The sequence below is a fragment of the Camellia sinensis genome, chromosome 13, assembly GCF_055761805.1.
Source record: "Camellia sinensis isolate YWXY chromosome 13, ASM5576180v1, whole genome shotgun sequence".
Taxonomy (NCBI): domain Eukaryota; kingdom Viridiplantae; phylum Streptophyta; class Magnoliopsida; order Ericales; family Theaceae; genus Camellia; species Camellia sinensis.
In genome coordinates, this window is record NC_138973.1 from 7554543 (window position 1) to 7577000 (window position 22458).

At 36.3% G+C, this 22458-nt stretch overlaps 2 protein-coding genes and 2 long non-coding RNA genes across 4 annotated transcripts; 1 reads left to right on the plus strand and 3 right to left on the minus strand.

The window, feature by feature from the left end:
- Nucleotides 1-3219: 3219 nt before the first annotated feature.
- LOC114264297 (uncharacterized) lies at nt 3220-3979 on the minus strand. Its single transcript, XR_003629926.2, has 2 exons — nt 3846-3979; nt 3220-3443 (listed from the first exon to the last, which is right to left on the minus strand). It is a non-coding gene; the product is annotated as an uncharacterized LOC114264297 (long non-coding RNA).
- Nucleotides 3980-8358: 4379 nt separating this feature from the next.
- On the minus strand, nt 8359-10107 carry LOC114264296 (uncharacterized). Its single transcript, XR_003629925.2, has 2 exons — nt 10003-10107; nt 8359-8597 (listed from the first exon to the last, which is right to left on the minus strand). It is a non-coding gene; the product is annotated as an uncharacterized LOC114264296 (long non-coding RNA).
- Nucleotides 10108-12833: 2726 nt separating this feature from the next.
- On the plus strand, nt 12834-15086 carry LOC114263797 (uncharacterized). The gene is made up of 4 exons (XM_082900252.1): nt 12834-13743; nt 13912-13994; nt 14109-14308; nt 14432-15086. The coding sequence occupies exons 1-4, from the start codon at nt 12834-12836 to the stop codon at nt 15084-15086; spliced, it is 1848 nt and encodes a 615-aa protein (XP_082756378.1).
- Nucleotides 15087-16042: 956 nt separating this feature from the next.
- Nucleotides 16043-17018, minus strand: LOC114264340 (uncharacterized). The gene is made up of 4 exons (XM_082903817.1): nt 16933-17018; nt 16691-16792; nt 16384-16602; nt 16043-16271 (listed from the first exon to the last, which is right to left on the minus strand). The coding sequence occupies exons 1-4, from the start codon at nt 17014-17016 to the stop codon at nt 16140-16142; spliced, it is 537 nt and encodes a 178-aa protein (XP_082759943.1). The 5' UTR covers nt 17017-17018; the 3' UTR covers nt 16043-16139.
- Between the last annotated feature and the right edge of the window lie 5440 nt (nt 17019-22458).

Below are 22458 nucleotides of genomic sequence, written 5' to 3' on the forward strand. Positions count from 1 at the left end.
TTAGCTTCTGTTTTGGCTTGGAGTACTTGGTAAGTTTTATGTTTTAGCATCCTTGCATGCGTGTGAGTGACTGCCATGATAGCATGCTTACCATGAGGCTAATTGCTTATGTGATATATCTGCCTGAATGCCTGTGGGTGAAGGTTGGGTTATTTGAATTGGAACAATTCATCAAATGTATGTTTTAAGCCTACTAGATAGTGGCAAAATCATGTTTTCTAAGCCCACCCGAGGGTGGCAAATCCACGTCTTAGCCTACTTGCGGGTAGCACCATCAAACCATTTTCAAATAAACAAACATGAAATGTTTTGTTCCAATTCAGGCGATCCAGTCTATACTTGTATGCTGTGGGCATCACATAGTAAACCTAGGCTAATAACCGGAATAAGAATACACAATGTTTTCAAAACTTGATATCATGGTTAGTAGAGGCTGATCTTTGATCGGGCGAGCGGGGGTGCTCACGAAGTGACCTTCCCCAATCGTACCCAAGTTCCCGAGCCGAGGCAACTTTGGTGATGACGGACACGTGGCCTTAGGCAACGAGTCAGGGTTTTCTAAATTTCCCCAAAATAAAATATTTAGGTGGCGACTCTGTATCTGCCAAAGCAGTCCATGTTTGGCACTTCTTTCAAAATCTGTTTTCTCAAAACGATTTGCCGAATTTGGACTCTTTGGTTCAGATTACGAACCGTGACAATTTGAGAGTCTTGAGCTGTAGTGAGCCCAATATCGAACGGAACGGGGACTCGTTCCTCCCTGGGGCGGTCGGGGACGTCTACATAGAGTCATCATTTCCAACCAACCGAAGTTGAACGTCGACTGGAATGGAAAACTCTTGCCTAAAGTACTCTAGTTTGGAAGGGGTGTCTACTCTTCTCCTAAACATGCCCATTATCTCGGCTAAAGTGGGTTCGGAAAACAGAGTTATGATTAAACGGCTTGGAAAAGGGTTAAAGACCTCTACTAAATCCTAAAAGAACTGGGACAATGATTTTGAAGGTCTAAGGAGAAACTTGTTCTAAAACAAATCCCAAACCTAGAACTACAGAAACAAGAATCAAAGGATCTAACAACAAGCAAGAAAACAGAAAGAAACATGATTCAAAATTAGAGAGAAGCATAAAATATGGCAAGAACAGTGCCAGACATTTCTAGAAACACAGTGACAAAACTTTATGATGCACATAACCAATTCAATAGCAAGAATTTGTTTATAGGAAATAAAAACAGAGCACAAGTATGGATACAGATTCAATCGCAACATGAGAGTAATTACAGATACAATACAACACAAATCCAAAAGCAGGAGATATTACAGAACAAACGACCAGTACATGTAAACGGTTTCAAGAATGAGAACTAATTTGAAAAATCTAAATATGGCAATCAGAGTCGAAGAATATAGAATTTCGAGCAGCAAGGAACATACAAGTAGATTCATAATAAAATCATGTTCAAGAACAATGAAAAATTGACAGAAGAAATAAAGAAATCAGAAAATTACCGATTAAAGAGGAAGAAATGAACGCTGAAATGAAGATCGCCGGAGTTAGACAACAGGAATGATTAGAAGTAGATTATGAAAAAAACGCCGGAGGAGGTGAATGGAACAATCGCAAAGCTTGAAAATGCTTGAGTATGGCGGACTGTAGAGAGAGAAAGTTTGAACAGAGAGAAAACGAGAGAATGAGAAGTGAAAAGACGAAGAGAGAGAAGAGGGAGTTTTGTTAAAAATTCGAAAAGGCGACAAACCATAATGAAATGCTTAGGACAATATGCCTGTCAGGCGGTGGGGGTAGAAACGACGCAACTTGATAGCGCGTGTCAGGTGCGAACTAATAGCTATGAGACATGTGGAAGAAACGGTTAAAATGAACCATGCATGAAACTCATGCGCAATTAGAACTCTTGAAATTCTTGAAGTAATAAGGCAATAACCTCGGCTAGAGGAATAGCCTTAGCTGGGACATTTAAAGAACTTGATTCTTGGTTCTTGACCCTTGGTAAAGTGGACATTTGAGTCCTAGGTACTTGAAGCCAACGAAATGATCTCGGTCTTGAAGAAAAAATGAAATTTTAACCGGCATGCTATATGGGGAAGCAATACAGGTTCCATTACCTCAGTTTGACCAGGTAATAGAACCTAGGGGGCAATTGTGGGGGATGTATTTTGTGAATGACAACATATGGCTAAAGGGACGCCGACGTGTCAGCCGAGGTGCCGCGTGGCTTGGTCATAGATCGAGGTGGTCTCGTCTAGGCCGAGGTTATCTGCGAAGATATCGAAATCTGAGATGAGCGAATAAGGGATAAGAGTTTTAGAACAGGAGAGGATCTTAGTCTGAATAAAGATAAGGCTTAAAAAGAGTTTATCTCCATCTAATATAAAGGTCCAAGATGAGTATTGAGCTTGAGTCCATTGAAGTGAGGCTTCTAATAAGATCAAGTCACTGCTGGTTATAAAAGCAAGGCACCCTCGTGGGTCTGAGATAAGTTTTTTCTTACGAGTTTAAGCATAATTTGCTATCTGTGAGAGATATTGAGTACTGACTTGATCGTCGGAGTATTCTCGAGTGGATGAACCACCGCCAAATTCTCATCTTCTTCTGCAGGTTGTTGGGCTTAATCTATTTTGCCGGTGCTCTCCAGCTGAGTTCCTTTGTTTGGTTGTGTGGTCAGAAATCAACACCCACTGTGAGTGTAACGTGATAATTAAAAAAAATTAGTGTATTTTTTTCAAATGTGATAACATGGCGGGTATGGTGTGACACTTTAAAAAATTAAAAACTCTTTAATGTATTTTTTCTAAATATAACATGTGACACTCCAGTATGAGGAGTATGATATTACACTTCAAAAAAATTAAAAATTATGATGTAATACTCCAAAAAAATGAAAAATTTCTTAGTGTACTTTTCTCAAATATAACATATAACACTCCAACATGACGAGTATGATGTCACACTCCAAAAAAATTAAAAATTATGATGTGATACTCCAAAAAAACTAAAAACGTCACTACCCAAACTCGCCCCTATATGTTTAGCGCCGTAATCAGCCAATAATCCTAAGATTACCTACGGCCTCTGAAACAGAATCACAAAATAAGGGGCTAGCGAAAGCAAAAAACATAAATATAATCATCCAATGAGTTGTTCTGACTTATATGAAGCAGAATATGACTTTATATACATATCCAAAAAATCATTCTCACGTTACATCCACACACTTAACTATAGCATTTTAAGTACTACCAACAAAAACAAACAAAGTTTTATATACAGAAACAACAAGAGTTTATAACACGTGATACATCAGGAACATCCACGTGAGGCACAATGGTTGGATGACAGCAGAACACAGATCCAGACAAAAGTCTTCAGGCTTGATCTCCAGAACGCTCACCTATACATATATATACACGCAGTGAGCTAAAACCCTGTGAATAACATTAATGTAAAGAGGTTAGTGAACGAATTCTGAACATATTATATTCATAAAACAGATCCTAACATATTCAATTCTTATATCCGAACATAATAATGGTACATCCAATAGAACATATCACATCGTTATTTGACTAGAAGAATCGGTTCCGGATACGGATTGAACACATCACCACCTGAAAAGTGGCTAACGAAATCTCATAATCACATATATCTCTTGGACCCGCATTAACATGCTGTCCCCCATGACTTGAGACTATCTATGGATGCCATAATAGATTTCAAAAATAGGACATTCATTCATGTAAACAAATATCATTTCAGAAATCATAACTTATCAAATCACATTTGGAACATAATTCATATGAACATATCTTTACAATAACGTTACTCACAGTGGGCTTCCAGAAATGGTTGGTCAGCCTTCGAGTCCTGACCTACAAACACAAATGTAAATGGCACAAAACATGTCTCATTATCACTCATTCATATGGCCATACATGCCTTAGTTTTCTTACTTTAACTTCTTATCTTCCATGTCACATAACTTATTCATATTGGACCATATACTCGGATTCGACACATATTTTCTAATTCACTCACGTATGATGTTTCTTAGCTTATTAATCTGTAATGACTTATAAATCATGCCTAAGAATGCTCGGAAAGAGATGGAAACGAAGATATGTATTTAAAACATCTTTTGAAAACATGCTAAAAATAAGCTGTTGGCTAAAGCCAACTTCTCATGGCTAGAGCCAGCTGAAGGAAAAAACTGAGCTCGCTCGAGCCACCACTTCTTCGTTTGAGCCAGCTTTGTAGAGTTTAACATACTAGGAGCTTGTAATGTTGGCTCGAGCCATCACATGGTCGCTCGAGTCAGTTGTGAATTTCTAGGCACCAAGCTTAACAAAAATGGCTTCCAAACAACCTTCAAAACTTGGGGTCTTGCATGATTTGATCAAACACACAAAATAGCTTTAGAAAACTCCAATACAAGACCCTTAAAACATCTTTTATTCAAAAACTCATCAATTCTTAAAAAATTTGAACCAAAACTCCTTCATGTAAGATTTTTCAACTTTCCTCATGGTTTTTCATAACATGCAAATGGTAATCAATGAACTCATGAATTTCTGAAACAATGGACATGATTTAAACTCACATGCATGCAAGGACTTTAAAACTCAAACTTAAAATGATAAAATCAAAGATGAAATTAGCTCAATAACTTGATGAACTCATAATGCATGGAGGATTTACAATAGAAATTAGTCATAGAATTCTTACCCAAAGCTTTAATTTCATAAATGTGAGATGAATCTTCTTAGTTTCTTCAATCTCTAGCACAAAAATAGGCTTCTCTCTCTAGAATGAGCTATCTTCGTCTCTCTCTCTCTAGAATGAACTCTCTACTTAAAAAAATAGAAAGAAGAAGAGGAATGTTGCCTACATTCCGTCATATTTCAGCAGATACACACACACACACACATACTCTCTCTCTCTCTCTCTCTCTCACACACACACACATAATTTGAACATACAACACGTGCACACACATGCACCACTCCAACACACCCATAAGAATTTATCATATACACTTAACACCACCAAATGCACAACTCGAATTTCTTAGTACATCCACACAGATTTCTCAGCACACACTCACCTAAGGATTTTAATCCTTTACACTCCACATTACAAAATGCCTTAGCACATTATACACTTAATCACATCTTGGATCATGAATAGGAGTAGATTAGGCATAAATCATGCATCATCTTAATTAAACACAAGTAACCTTAATTAATCAGCGTTAGCACATGACTCAATTAATCCAAAATAGTTTCAATTAAGGCCCAATTTATTCACATGCGATTTTTACTGAACTGAATCAATTTTTAACAAAACTTCTCATATGGTTCCAAAAATTCTAGTTAGTCAATCCATGTACTCAAATTCAGTTTCTGAAAGCATTTAGGCTAACAATTTCAGATTCAAAGTAGAAATCATGATAAAAATATTTTCAAATCAGATAGATATGCACAAATTACCGCAAAGCACATGTCACAATTAATAATAACAAATAATTTCATTCTAAACACTTAATTAGCATTCTTAATTACGAATTAGTAGTTAATTACGGATTGGGGTTGTTATAAAAAATTTCTTAGTATACTTTTTTCAAATGTGACATGTGATTCTCCAACGTGACGGATATGATGTAACATTTTAAAAAACTTAAAAACTCTTTAGTGTAACTTTTTTTAAATGTGACACTCTAACGTGACGGGTATGATATATATAACACTACAAAACTCTTCAGTGTATTTTTTTTTCAAATATGACACTCCAATGTGACAGAAAAAATGAGTCATTATATATCCAAAAGGACTAAATGGATCAAAAAAAAAAAAAAAAAAAGATAAGGCTATATAGATTATAAGTTCAAAATATAAGATTTATTAATCAATCTCTATATAAAACATGTAGGGTAAATCATATAACGTAAACCTTACACTTACACAAAGAATTAAATGCTTTTAATAAAAAATATATATAATTTATTTATTTTATCCCATTTATAACACGACTGATTGATTGCTGATTTTTTTATTTTATTTTATTTTAATTGAAAAGATCTGCTCCATCTAGGGGGTGTGGTCGATTAGTAAAGTCTTGGAGTATAAATTTTGAGATTTCAAGTTTGACTCTCCTTGAAGTTAGTCATTCAAGCGGCATCACATATGGGTTGATAAGACAAATCTTCTAAATTTAAGGGAATTATATCCAATGTCATGACCTAAGGGTGATCTCTGAATTTAACTATTGAAATCACCTCTTTATGTAGTGACAGAATTTAAGAGTGACTTCTGAAATTTCAACTTCGTAAAATTTAATTTAAAGTCACCCCTAAATGCCACACGATTGTCTCCCCTGAGAACATGGGAGACGAACACAATAAATGACATAAAAAATAAATAAATAAATAAATTCAAATTCACTTAAAATAGCAATTGCACAATCACTAAAAAGCAATCGCACCATCACTGAAAAGTAGCAATTGCACAATCACTAAAAAAAAAACAATTGCATTATCACTGAAAACTAAAAAGAGTGATTAGTTGGCGCCTCACGTAGACAAAAATAAGAATAAATGGCGGTGACTTTATCTCAAAAGGGAACGTACAGACCCGAATTTATCTCAAATGAGAAGGTTTAGACTATTTCCAACGCTTCATCAAATTTATCATTAAATTTGAAATTTAGTGAAAAAAATACTATTTAAAGCTTCAACAGTTTTATCAAATTGATATCAAATCGAGAATTCATCAAACGTTTCACCAAAGTGAAGACAGGCTCCACATTTCACCAAAACACTGTGCATGACCGTTGGGGGAGACGAACCGGTCGACCAACCGGCCGGTCGACCATCAAAAGGTTCAAACAGTTCCAAAAAAAAATTCAAACAGTTAAAAAAAAAAAAATTCCTTACCGGTCGACCACCACAAGATTCAAACAGTTCAAAGAAATTGGTTCAAACAGTTCAAAAAAAAAATTTCCTCTTACCGGTCGATCAACCGGTTGTCCCCGGAGCAAATTTGATAAAAAGTGAAGCGTTAGAGCCAGTGGTATTAAATTGAGGAAAACATTATTTTTTTCATCAAATTTGATGGCAAAAGAAGTTCAGAGTTGGAGATGCTCTTAGTTGAGGCCGATTTTAGGAGGTGACTTTTTTTTGTGGTTTATTAGTTTTTTTTTTAAATGTATAAAAGAAAATAATAAAATAATATAACCAAATAAACTAATAAGTTAATAAGTTAACTTTTTTTCTTTTTGTCAAAATAAGCCTGAAATTGAATTTGTTTAGTGTAAAATTCACATGTAAAATAAATCTAAACTATAAAATAATAATTCCAAATAAATTCCAATTAGTTGAATCTACATTTATAAGCTCCGTTTGGGAAGTTGGTTTGTGGACTTTTTTGGTTAAAATAGTCACAAAAAATAAAATAGATTTTTTAGCCCAATGAGACAAAACATCATATCCAATCTATAATCATTATATTCTTTCTCTTATAAAAAAGTCAAAAACTCTTCCCAAACTAAGTTTTTTAGTCCCAACCTAAAATAACCAAAAAAGTTAAAAAATTAAAAAACTAACAGAGCTAAAGTATCATGACAAAATAATTATCATTTTTATCACTTCTTATTATATAAGACTCTAATCTAGTAAAATTTTAGATCTTGAATTTGGTTTGTTTACTGTGCTGTCCCGAACTTTTTATATTCAATTACCTTGAAATTGGTTGTTGGTGAAGATCCCGTTGTGCTCTATGTTTCTGGATTTTAATTTATGGGCCAATCTGTGGCTGATGGTGAAGGTCCTGTTGAAGGAGCGTCCTTCACACGCGTGCCATGGATGTGTGATACATGCATATTGGTATCATGTGTTGATGTCCTTGCATGCGTTAAATAAAAATAATAAAAAAAACTACCCCTTCACCTTTTCATTTTAAAATTATATTTCTATTATAAATTGTTTTCTATTTAAAATAATGGAATATTTCAATTTAAGATAAATTATAAATATACCTCCTGAAGTTTGATTAAAATACGCATCATTCTCTGTAATTTTGAAAATTACATTTACCTCCTAAGATTTCTAATTTCATAACAAATCGCATTTTTTATTAATAAATTTTCAAGTTAATTAACAGTTTCTAATGATGTTAAAAATATGTTTCGATTAATAATTTAGGTAATTTTGTATAAAAGAACAATTATAAATTTTATTTTTTAATTAATTCTGTTAAATAAAAAATTCTAATGAAAGGGTATTTGTATGTAACGCCCCAACTTTCGGGCCGTTAAATACGTACGATAATACAACACGAGTAGAATAGATAACCAAAATATTTTAATATACATATATAACCAGAGTTAATATCACAAATAATTCGTTTATGTTCCACTACAAGATTACCAAAACATTGCCAAACCAAAAGAAAAGGGAAAAAAAAAAACTAGTCTAAGTTTTTAAATGAACTATAGCTTCAACACTTCATCTTATTTGCCTTTGAAATAATCTTCACCATTGTAAATTGCTTCATCACCTGGCATGACACGCCACGAGCTTAGAATGCCTAGTAAAAACACACACACCACATATCTTCTATCAACGAATCAACCATACACAAAATAAATTGGGTAACAAAACATACAATAGTTCTATGAATTAGTAGTTAGACTAGATATCTAGAATCTCCAAAAGAGATCCTTCTACCCAACCATAAAGATTGAACACCGGACTATTCAGAACTCCCTCTTTTGCTGCTTTGCAGACCTTACCACCTATGCCCACTTCCCAGTTATTTACCGGTCAGTGACATTGATGGACCTCAAAAGGGACGGCCAAACAAGTGGGCTCGCTTACACTTAAATCGTGCCTAAGGCTCGCTTACACCCTGCACATACCATACCAAAGGGCTCGCTTACATCGTAAAACCACCGCATAGAGTTTGAATACATCCGTGTCAACCTAGGGGCTCACTTAGACCGCTTGCTCAAGACTTAACTCATTTGGTTTTAATCCCATCATAATTCATGTCCTTCATATGTATAAATTATTTCACAACACTAATGTGAACGTCACCCATTGCCAACCCCTTATCATTTCCCGTTTATTAGATCTTTTGCCAAGTAAGTTAGTTACATTCGGTAATTCGATAACATAAAAGAGCATGAGACAAACATAAGAGATGAAATATAGCACATGATAATCATACATAAGTATGGTAAGGCAAGCAAACAACATTTGGGATACTTTGAAATACTTGGAGACAAATAACAAAATAAAACACCATTTTCAGCACTATTCAGTTCTGCGGCTAACAAGAATGCTTTGGTAAAAATACTTCCAGGTCAAATTAGGGGCTGAAATTGCACAGAAACAATAATCAACCTATCTAGTTTCAGTTCCAATTTTCAAAATTTGCACAGCACCTCCAAAAATTCATTCACAAGCTATATTCAAAAACATGTCCAAATTTGTCACCCTTTAGAAAAACTAGCTTTTCTCTCAATCTACCTGATGATTTTCACCCAAATAAATTCTGTTGGAAAGAGGACTCAGAATTCTAAATTTTGACAGGAGAACCCACAAGAGATGATTTTTCTGAAATTTTATAAAATTGAAAGAAGTGGACTATTTTTCAGAGACTCAGGACCAGATTTTTAAACACAATATCCAAGCCCTAAAATCACACAAGGAGGGACTAATAAAATTATCACAAGCTCTAAACACACAAAATATCCTACATTAAATTCAGATTTGAGAAACAAATAGGTTTCATATTTCTTTTAAATTAAAGAAGTTGTAGTAGTGCATAACTTGACAAACTTGTATGGTAACATCACAAAACCAAACCCACACTTTTCATACACATCAAAAATCCTATTTACCATTAATATACAACATAAGAGGACATCTAGACAATAAGATGAGATAGGTGAAGGATTGGAGAAGATAAGGGAGAGATGTGTTCTTACCTTGACTCAAGAAAGCACATTTTCTTCCTATTCTCCATTTCCCCTCCCCCCCTTCTAATCACACTCTCCTGCTCTCACCCTCTCCTTGGCTGCTGAAATATGAGTGTGGAATTGAGGCAAGACTCTCAATTTATAAGCCATGAATTTGAGTTAAAAAGACCATTCTAACCTCTTGCTTAAAGACTAAGGAAAATCATAATGTCTAGATATTTTGTGTTCTACTTTGCTCAAATAAAGAATAAAATAAATAATAAAGATTCAAATAATTAATATTCAAATAGGCTAAAAAAAATAAAATGTATGAATTAATTTCGAAACTAGGAGGTAAATAAATAAAAACCAAGTTTTAGGATATTTCCAATTATAAAGTGGTGTTCTAGGATTTAAAGAGAAATTTTTCACACTCAAATCATAATTCCAAAACTCACAAACTCAAAATACAACTCTATTCTCAAATCATAATTCTAAAACTCTATCAAATGCAACCTTAATATTTCTTATGACATAATTCACTGAATATATAAGTTAATCAATTTCAAATTTTAAACGTTTTATTTTCCATTAACAATTATAAGTAATAATTATAATCAATAATATTCTATTACAATTCATACAATTAAAAAACAATCATCGATTACTTTTTAATAATTCATCATATCAGTAATTTTTTTTTTTAATTTTCTTTAAGAGTCTTTTTTTATCAGCAAATGTGATAATAAAAAAATAGGACCTATTTGATATTATTCTAAATTTTTTTGAAGCCTTTTTTCAATAAATTTTCGAAGCCTCAAAGCGATGGCTTGTTCTGCTTGTCCAAAGCCGGCACTGACTAAGCCCTTGTTTGGTATGTTAGTTTTAGGGGGTAAAACAGAAATAAATAGATAAAATATGTTAAAAAGTTAATAAAATAAAATATCATATTAAAATTATAATTATTATACTTTTTTTCTCATAAAAGTCAAAAAATTTAAAAAACTTAACCCAAACGAAACTTTTTAACCAATGCTCAAATAGCCGAAAAATTAAAAAGCTAAACCCACTTTCCAAATAAAGCTTAGCTTGTGTTTTTTTAAATAAATAATAAAACGGTAGTTTGCTGTCACAGCAACGCGGCACCAACCAATGATAAATAAATGGGCAAATTACATGTACCCCTCGAGATTTAATAAAATTACAGATATCCTTCTGAGGTTTGAGAAATTACAGATACTCCCTAAAGGGTATATTTGCATAATAAATTAGGAGACAATTTGTTATAAAAATATAAATCTCAGGAAATAATTTGTTATGAAAATATAAATTTTAGGGTGGTATCTGTAATTTTCGAAACTTCAGGGATATCTGTAATTTAATTAAATCTCAAGAGAGATATATGTAATTTGCCTTAAATAAATCTAAAGGAGTGTGGATGGGACAATCGCATTTTCAAAAAATTTTAAAATATTAAATATTATATTAAAAATTTTAAAATTATAAAGGTTTGTATTTTTAAATATACATTTGCAATTTTATAATGTTAATTCTGAATCTATCCCTTCCTCAGTCCCACAATTGGGTACCATTAAATTATAAGATAATTTTATTATACATATTCCATACATACTATATGCATATTTAGTTATATCATTTTCTTCTTGTGATTATTTTTATTTTTTTTTTAGTTATGGCATTAGTTTGAGATATTTAGTTATGATTTTTTTGTATTTAGTTATGGCCTTTTTTTTTTAATATATATATTTTAGTTATGACTCAAAAAATATAAAATTATATCATTTTTTCAATAATTATAAAATACATATAATATACACCCTTTAAAATGTAGGAAAATTTACCAATAAATCCTATTTCACAAACTCTTAAACCAATTAGTCCCAACTTTATTCTTTTGTTCGGGTAAGTCCTATCAGTGGGGAAGTTTGTTACTTGTTGATCATATTTTCCATATTTGGTGCAACTGTGTGGACAGTTTTACCCATTATTGTTATGTTTCCATATTCTGTTGGGGGATCACGTGGGTCTTGAGATTTTGTGGGTATAACAGTTGATATTTCAATGTTACCTGTTGAGACGTTTCAGCCTATGCGACTTTAGGGTTGTTAGTGGTGTGGGTCGGTGATTTACGGTGGCTGTGTGACGGACTGATTCAGAAAGTTTAACGGAAGTCGGTTCTCCGTTGGTTGAAAGGTATGTCTTCTTATTTGTATAGCATTTGCAGTTTTGTATGTTTTGGTGTTTTTGACTGAACGACAACAGGTGAGGGTGGGGGGTTATGTGGTGCATTTTTTGGGGTGATTTTTGGTAATTTTTCTGTGATTTTTTGTGTTAGGCTGGTATGCTCTGTTTTTTGAATTGCTTCCGTTGTGGGTGTGTGCCGCATTACGTGTTGGTGTAAGGGGGGTTTTGTTCAGCCGGTGGGGTGAGGGGGTTGTGTGCTGCATTTTTGGGGGTTGGTTTCTGTGTTACAGACGTATGTGTTGTTGTTCGATTTTTCTATTGTGTGGGTGTGTATTGTTTTTGGTTTTCTAGTGTTTTGTGGGTTTTCTGGTGTGGGTGCATATTTTCTGGTGTGGGTGTGTATTGTTTAGGGTTTTTCTGGTCCTGATGAAGCACGTGGTAATCTTGTTAGGGGGATGGACACACAGGTTATGTTAATTTGTTGTTATGGAAATGTCAATGCCGCAATTAATTTGCAAGCTCCATTTCGGTTTGATGACATGGTTAATTGTGTGTGCGAAAAGTTTCCTGGGTTAACACCGGCCCAAGTGTGTTTGTTCTTCAAGATACCAGGTTATAACAATTTCATATTACATAATGATGTCGATGTGGAAAACATGGTATCTCTTGCACGGTCTTTCCGTCTGCAATGCATCGATGTCATCATTCAATTACAAGAGTCACGCGACGCTGACAATGCTGGCAGCCCGGTTCATAATCTGCAGATTGTCCCGTGTCACACAGCGGGGGTGTGTGATGATTCGGACATGGATGACGAACAAGATTTATTGGAAAATTTCTGCCCTCACATTGATAAGGTTTTTTTGTCTGCTCCATGGGCTAATGGGATTCAACATGTTGGTCAAAGTTTTCAAGGTGGAGCATCTGAATTTCGAAATGTTCTTCGCAAGTATGCGGTTGAGTGTGGCTTTCGCTTCAAATTTGTGAAGAACGATTCTGTTCGAATCACAGCTGTATGTACGATGAGAGAATCGAGAGGATGCATGTGGTTGGTACATGCATGTGTATTGAATGCCAATGGATTTTTCTACCTTCGTAAGTGGAACAGCGAGCACACTTGTGGTGTTGCTGTACGGACCCCCAAAAACCCTAGGGCTGGTTCCGATCTGGTGTCCGATGTTATTTGTGAATGGGTACGTGATAAACCACTCACAAGGCCTACTGATGTTGTATATGACTTGAAAAAAGATTACGGATTGGAGGTTAGTTACCGAGTTACATGGTTAGGTGTAGAAAAAGCTCGTGGTGAAATGTTCGGTGCACACTCCATTTCATTTGACCAACTACGATGGTATAGTAGCGTAGTAATGGAAAATAATCCTGGGAGTTACATCAACATTGAATATGATGAACAAAACTACCGTTTTATACGGTATTTCATATCATTCAAAGCATGCATCGACGGGTTCAACCATTGCCACCCATTGCTTTTCTTGGACGGGACTTTTCTAAAAGGAAAATTCAAGGGGAACTTGCTAGCTGCAACTGCGAAGGATGGCAACCAAGGTATTACTATGTGGTAATTATTTATATATTATATTCATGTGTGGCAAATGTACTTACATTGTTGCTAGGAAGGACACTTTTTATTCCACATTGGGGAGACCGTCATAACAATTGTTCATAATTTATGTTTCACAGATTGGTTATTTGACAAACAAATTAAAAATGCAGGTTTATTCCCTGTGGCCATTGCGATTGTTGATTCTGAAAACACCACAAATTGGGCTTGGTTTTTGGAACACCTCGCAAACGTGGTAAACCGGCAAAGAACACTTACATTTGTCTCTGACCGACATGCGGGCTTACTAGAATCGATACCCATCATATTCCCCATAGCGAAGCATGCGTTTTGCTTACAACATTTGCAGCGTAACTTGCAAGACAAGTTACGTTATGTGAACAGTTCATACCGGTCTGTGATGTTGGCTAAATTTCGTGCCTGTGCGTATGCTCCGACTGTGGCTGCATTCAACCAGAGTATGGAAGAGTTCACAAAATGTGGACGTAAGGTTGTGCCTGCTTTCTTAAAAGATTTACCCCCATATTACTGGGCGAATGCTTACTTCCAGTACGTAATTACTTCCTTTCTTTCCCGCACACACACTACATTCCTACAGTACATATTTCCTGTATCATGCATGCTCATTGCCTATTTTTTTGACTAACACATTTCATCCTTCTTCAAAAGCAGAGGTTCACGGTACGGTGAGATGAGTTCCAACGCCATTGAATCATTTAACTCATGGATACGGGAAGCACGCCACCTACCCATAACTCAAATGATTGATAGTATCCGGGGAAAAATTATGCGCCAGATGGCAAAGCGGAGACGTAAGGCAAATGCGTGGGCAGGTGCTATTTGTCCCAAAATGGAATCTCGGTTGGTCAAAGCGTACAACAAAGGTAGATCGTGGCTCGTAAGCCAATCAAACGATGACGTGTACGAGGTTCACTCTTTTCCATCCGTCATGGTCGATGTTGGCAGACGTACATGTTCTTGTTTCAAGTGGCAAATCAACGACTTTCCATGTGCTCATACAGTCGTGGCAATCCGAAACAGTGGTCTAGACCTGTACCAGTTAGTTATTCCCTACTATCATGTGGCTGAGTACCAGAATTCATATGCACAAAACATAACCCCCATTCCAACTGTAGAGAAACCACAATTTGACTCAGCAGATTTTGTCATACATCCCCCAGCTGTCAAACGCCCACCGGGAAGGCCCAAGAAGAACGCATGCTTTCCAAAGGGGAACAAGTCCAACAAATTCGGTGTGGACGTTGTCAACGCATGGGTAACCACAACAGGAAAACGTGCAAGGAACCAATTTAGCTTCTACACATAATTCGCTGATTCGCATTTTTGACAATAAACTTTCACAGTTTTCTTATTAAATAAGTGGATGTTCCACAATTCCATATGACGTCATTCAGAGTGAAGATTTAATGAACAATTTTATTTTTGATGCGTTATTCTGTTTACCTCGTCACTGTATTATTTACATCTGCTTCGTATTGTAGTGCTATTAATTTCAGCACATACGCCATAATTCAATGTGTAGTTGCAACATTTTATCGTGATGTGACCACATCCGCAAACATTACACACAGATAATAAATACACCACAGAATTCCCTGCTAACAACCATGTTTGGACCATTTTCAATTTTGTCTGCATAACCATCATGCGGCCTATAGTCGTGTCGTTTTCCATCTTTTCCATGACTATAATTTTCGCATATATACCATGCCTATACATCAATATCTTTCAATTTTCGAGACCCAACTTCTATTACTACGTGCACATCAACGGCACACATTCTCTGCCCACAACTCAGTCCCACAAGTTTTAAATACAATCACACAACCTTACCTACAAACGCATGAAGCAACAGGCCAAACAAACAACCAAAATCATACTGCAAATCATACCATACTTTCCATTCAAAATGCGTAAAGCGTTATCCACAACGACTAGTACGTAATACCCACAAAAAATATGTCCAACATTTTCTAAACCTGAATTTTCAAACCACAAGTTCAAACCAACAAACATGTTGTTTCAAAAAACCAAACAAATTGCATAAACCAAATTCAAAAACCAGAAAATGCTGCGTCCGATTTCTTTCTCGTCACCGTTTCAGACCAAACACATCTAATCCTTCAGCCCCCGGGTCGGATCGTTGATGAAATACTTAACCATGTTCGCTCGCAACACACTGCAATTACTACCTTGCAATGTTCGCTCCACGTCGCCACGATACACATACTGTCGCATTATCCCACACACTATCACCCCACAATCAAGCCTGCACATGAAATAAGCACATGTAATCAGTGCCACTCATAACAGCATTGTCATCATTACAGTACCCTTACATTTACAACAACACTGTTACTTACGTGTTTGGTTTTTGCTGTGGACACTTAGTTATAGCCTCTAATGGATGCCTGAAATTTGCCTCAATGCTCTGCTCATCCAGTCCGAACTGACGTAACGATTGCATCATAACATCTGACACACGTTCTTTCTGTAATTCAATAAAATTAAAAAATTAAACCACCACAAAAACAAATCACCAACCATCGTCTACACAACCACAACCAATTTACAGAACAAACATACTGGTAACACTTATTTACCAGCAGAACAGCTTCGGTGTGGTGCACATCAGTCCTATCCCCACGTTGCCTCATCGGGTTATAATTCTTCCAACTACCATCTTCAGTGTCGTACACTACAAGCGTCCAGTGCCCAAGATGACACATTGGAAAATGCATGAAACGAAACTCGCTCCCTGCAGACACATTCTTCCGGATATAATTTCCTATTGAACGCACGTCATTACTTTTCACCACGTCCTGCAAATACATCATTGTCATCCAACATTACTACACCACCCCAACACCAACAACAAAAAACAAATAAATAAATAAACCACAAACTCACCAGGCACACACTACTGAAAAAATATGACTTGTCCACCAACTCATTGTCACCATACATCCTCAACTGGTCGGTCTTCAACAACTCCACGTACGCATCAACGACCTACCAACCACCATAACCAATTTTCAGAATAATGCTGTAGTAACTACATAATTGTCATGATGCCACCGTTTAAAACGAAATTAACCACAAATATATGAATAGGGAATACAACATTAAAACCCCTATATGTAAAAACTCACATTCCCACGCATGGAGCTCTGTCGTACAAGGCTTTTCACATCACTGAAATAAACCACAACGCCATTCATATTGTCTTCCCACATGACCGCCCTGTACATAGTACTGACGTACATTATACAAATTTATAATTGAATGCAAACAACACAAATAACACTCAAAATAAATACGTACCCATCACCATGCCGCTCATACACTTTGGTGATTCTGGCCTTCTCATCCATTGTCATCATCTTCCAAACCCCCAACCGGTTATTCAAATCAAACCCAGACCACTTTTTCTCAGGTAACACCACCGCTTCGACGTCAATAATTGCATTATGCACGTCATGTTTGCTGTCATCCACTGCGTCACAATTGTTCCCGACTGTCTTCTTAGTACGCCCAACCAACAGTGGGTAATCAAACTCAGGCATTTTTCGCTCCCTTCTAACTTTGTTCTTGATTTTACGCACATATGAATTTACATAACCCAATCCTGCAACACATTCAACATCACTAGTCAAGCCTTCACCTTCAGCAGCAGAACTACTGCTACCATAATGACCATGCAGCATCCCTGGTCTGCACTCCGCCACATTGTCCACCCCCCCTCGTCACCACTGCGTCCATGCTGTGGTAATATACGCAAAGGTGACACATCACAGAACATAACACCATCACATCCATCGTTCCCCACATTAACCACACCACTACTCCCAATATCCACGCCTTCCTGGAACCGTTGCGTTACGTCATGCACATCACGGTCCTCCAATTGGTCCTCAAGCAGTAACACTCTCTTCCGCAATTCGTCATTTTCATTTTTTAACTTACTCAACTCATCGTTTTTCATCTTCACCACACACTCAAATCCCCCTACTATGTTAACAGCTTGCAACTTCATCTTCCTCTTCAAACCAACAACTTCTTCTTCAAGCGACGACACCATTTTGTCTTTCTTTTTGTTTTGCATTTCAAGCTCTGCGACTGCAATTAGCGCCTCTTCTAAGTTGTGGCTACTCTCCCTTTCAATACCGGAATTGCGATCCACATGCTCTGTGAACCGTTTCACATCAAGTTTGCGGCCCTGCACCACCTGGTCATCACTTTCATTCTTTCTCGTCCCCTTTGCCATGAAATGCTCGTCCACACCGTCACAATCCTCACCTCCGCCATTGATATCTGCGAAACCATCTTCCTCCGTCTCAATGTCTGTGCCCATAACTTCACGTTCATAATCAAAAGACCTCAAACGGTCAACTTTAACCTGCAAATAATTAAAACACATCATAATAAATAGTTACATCTTATTCACACTAGTACAAACTTTAGTAATAAAGTGCATAACTCAACGCAACAAGTTACCTGAAAACCAATTGGACCAGCCAAATCCACCCCTTGAATTTTATTCATTAATGCCCCAATGTCCCATTTCAGGAACCTCGGAAACATGTTGTCGGTTTGAGGCTCCACTATGTTCGAATGTTCACAAAACCAATACTACATGAACAACAAAACAGAAACCAACAAATCAAGCATTTATTGATTAAAAAAATGAAAACAAAAAAATTGCATACATTCAATAACTAACTACTGTCCAAATGTACACATACCAGCAACGCAACCACGCAGCCTGTCACCTTCCCTGGGGTACGATGAAATTCCTTGATTGACGCCATCAATGTTGTCAGTATAGCTCCAGTCCAATCATACATCCTAACGGTGCTCAGGTCGTTCATGTAGCGCACAAAAGCCCAACTGATTGTCTCCCCAGAGTTAAAGAAAAAAAGCTTCCCACACATGTACAGCCCCAATAACTTCGCTGTGTCTTCATCATCTTGTTTCTTTTTTCCATTCAAAGCCTCTAAAAAAAACGTTTTAACCAACTTCGACGTCAGGCGCGCAGCGTCACGACACCTACGTTGAATGAAGTCCGACACTGGCCGCTGTCCGGGTGACAAATCTAAACGCCGTTTCCCGCACTGCAAACCAAATATTAACCTGATGTCGCTGCTCCCGAATTTGACACTAACACCTCCAATGTTGAATGCATTATCTCGCTGATTGTATGATCTTATAATCTTGGCTATAAGATCATCACACTTCCTAAACTCATTATGGTTCAAATTGTTCATGTGTATCGCCTCAATCATAATCCAAAATGGTGTTTTCCGTAACTGTTTCAAGTGTGCGTCCCTCAAATTTGCCTCACGCACAAGTTTAACTATCCCAGCAACATTCGAACGAAAGTTCATCCGCGTGTGTGTCTGCTGCCGGGGGGGGGGTGCTACTATATCCTCAGCCACTTTTCGTCCAACCGCATTGCTCACCCTTTTCGACTGCTTGAACAAAATGCGCCCCTGCATTTTCACACCCAGGTTGTTCCCCTTTGAACCATTACCATCATCAGCCTTTCTCCGTTCACATGAACGTGTCCACGGACTACTTGCCCTTCTGCACTCTGCCAACAAAAAACAATAGTTAACACAGTCAAAAAACCAGATTCGCCTCACAAACATAACACCCACCCCTTATCCTTCATGTAATGCACCAAAAAAACTAAAACACACACCCTTTACGCCATACATAAGTTACACACAACCAACGTTACTAGCATCAACAAAAAATTCCCACAGTTAACACAGATGAACAACCTGATATGCCTGGCAAACATAACACCAACCCCTAATCATTCATGTCATTCACCAAAAAACTAAAACACACACCCTTTACACCGTACATACGTTACACACAAACAACGTAACTAGCATTAGTACTGTCAACAACACCATTTCAACTCTATGCCACACCCATATTACAGACCACAAACCTGCGGGACACGCATTTCACACCAACATACCACTCGTCCCACAAAGAAAAGCAACACGACAGTCATTCACATCAGCACCTCACAGGTACTTCACAATTAGTTTCACAAATCCCAGCAACAGGACACAGAACAAAAAATAAAATCAAAACACCATTACACATCCCACATCCCCACACCCCACATATGTACATCACGTTCACAAACACAACCCTAAAACATAAAACCCTAAACCACGTCAGAAAGTAACACACACCAAAAAAAAAAAAAGCAAAACCCCGCCCATCCCAACCCCACAACACACCATTGTCTTCCACTTGTGTGGTCCCAACCAAGTTTTACGTCCCCACATGCCAACTACTTGTCAGCACTTACACCGACACAGGCCACACACAAGAACCCCACACAAACCCTACACCCACAACCAAGTACAACCTTCCCCACATCATCACCAACACCAACCCACCCCAACACACAAAAAAAAGCATCACAACACACATAACAAATCAACGACACAGACAACCCCAAAATAAAGATCGCAAAAAAAAAAAAAAAAAAAAACTGCAATCGGGTAATCAAACCGAATAATCAAACACTCACAATCCACATTGTCACACAAAAATTACAGCAAAATGATATGGCACATACCATTTTCGGCCATAACTATACGGCCACAACCAAGGACTGCGAAATATGAACACTAGGGTTTCGTCGTCGTCCACGATTTGCCCTGTCACAAATACAATGGCACAACTAATCACAGCAACAAACGGAAATTGCCCACTCAATCTTTATAATTTCCCCCCAAATCACGCGAACGGTATATATGGTCAATCCCAATTTCGAAATCCAAGCAAATCGCAAAACCGAGGGTTTCCTATGTCACGTTTCCACTTCACTGTGTGTGGGGATGTGGATGCTTAAATCGGGTTGAGTTTTTAATGGGTATGGGTTTTCAATATGTGGAATACGTGGCAACCAAAACCCACAAGCGTTCTCTACAAAAACCCTTAGTAAACTTTTCGCGTGCGTAACAGCCAAATGTGTGACACGTGACAAATCTCATGCCATTTTAGCTGATCTGTGACACACGCGCAAGCCACGTATCACATGAAAAATCCACATATACTAATGGCAATTGGGTCCTTTCACAACAAACAGAACTAAATGGAGCATGAAAAAACATTTGGGACTAATTAGATTATAATATCAACCTATAGAATTTATTGATAAATCTCCCTAAAATGTATATAACATAGTCTTTCACTAAATTATGATATAAAACGATTTGGTTATAACGTGAATGTAGAAATGTATTATAATATTACCCACACCACACACAAACAAAATAATTAAAAGTTAAAAAAAAGATAAGTGTACCGTTGATTTCTCTCTCTCTCTCTCGTTTGTTAAAACAGTTACCACAAATAACAAGTGTCTTAAAAACACACATAGGCCAAGTTTGACAATTACTCAATATAATTAAAAAATTAAAAAGTAGCTACCCAAAATCAATTGTTTTTTATGTTTTTTATATGCCTTTTTCTAAAAAAATTAAAAAATTAATTCTCAAAACAACCCTTAAGTTTAATTAATATTCTATCTGATCTTTGTTAAGTCACTTGCCACAATTAACGAGTACCTTAACAATTCATTTAGGTCATATTTGTTTGGGTAGACATGAGCTTAGAATTAGATTAATAGTTCAATAAAATTAGTAATCCGGTGTTTGGTTAAACATATAAAGTACGGACTACTAATCCATTCGGATATGGTATCCTACATATGATGGACTATTCAATTCCACTGAGAGAGGTGGGATATAAATTAGAGGATTAAGCCAAAGTTTAAACTATTAGTCATTCCTTATAATCTTAACTCTATCCAAACATATGACAAGATACACAATCTAAAGAGATTTGTAGTCCTAAAACTATTAATCATAGGAATGCTAATCCAATCAAATCTAGTCCACCCAAACAAATATGGCCTTATAATTTTACAAATATTCTTTCTCTCACGTTTGTTAAATCTTACCACAATTAACAAACTTAACAACTCGCTTAACAAATATTATCTCTCATGTTTGTTAAACCACGTGCTGACAGTATCTAACTTACCACAATTAACATGTATCTTAACAACTCACTTATTAGTACCTCAATTATTATCTTGTTAACTCACATGCCACAATTTACAATATCTAACTAACCACAATTAACATATATCTTAACAGCTCACTTAGGCATCATTTGGGAAGTGATTTTTTAGTTAAAAAGTTAAAAAATTACTAAAAAAATTAAGAAACCAACAACTTATACCAAAAAGTCAGAGATTATTTTTTCTTTCTACTTTTTGCACATCTTTTTATAAAAAATTAAAAATTCCTCTTAAACATACTAATTTTTTTTTCATCATATTTTAGTTAAAAAGTTAAAAAATTACTAAAGAAACTTGTTCCCAACGAGGCCTAGTTTAACAAATTTTCTCTATCACTTGCCACAATTAACATGCATAACAGCTCCACTTAGTTTAACAAATATTCTCTTTCGCGTGTATAACAGCTCATTTAGTTTAGCAAATATTCTCGTTTGCCACAATTAACATGCGTGTAACAGCTTACCTAGTTTAACAAATATTCTATGTCGCTTGCCACAATTAACAAGTATCTTAACAGCTCATTTTTAGTTTAACAAATATTTTAAGTCACTTGTCACAA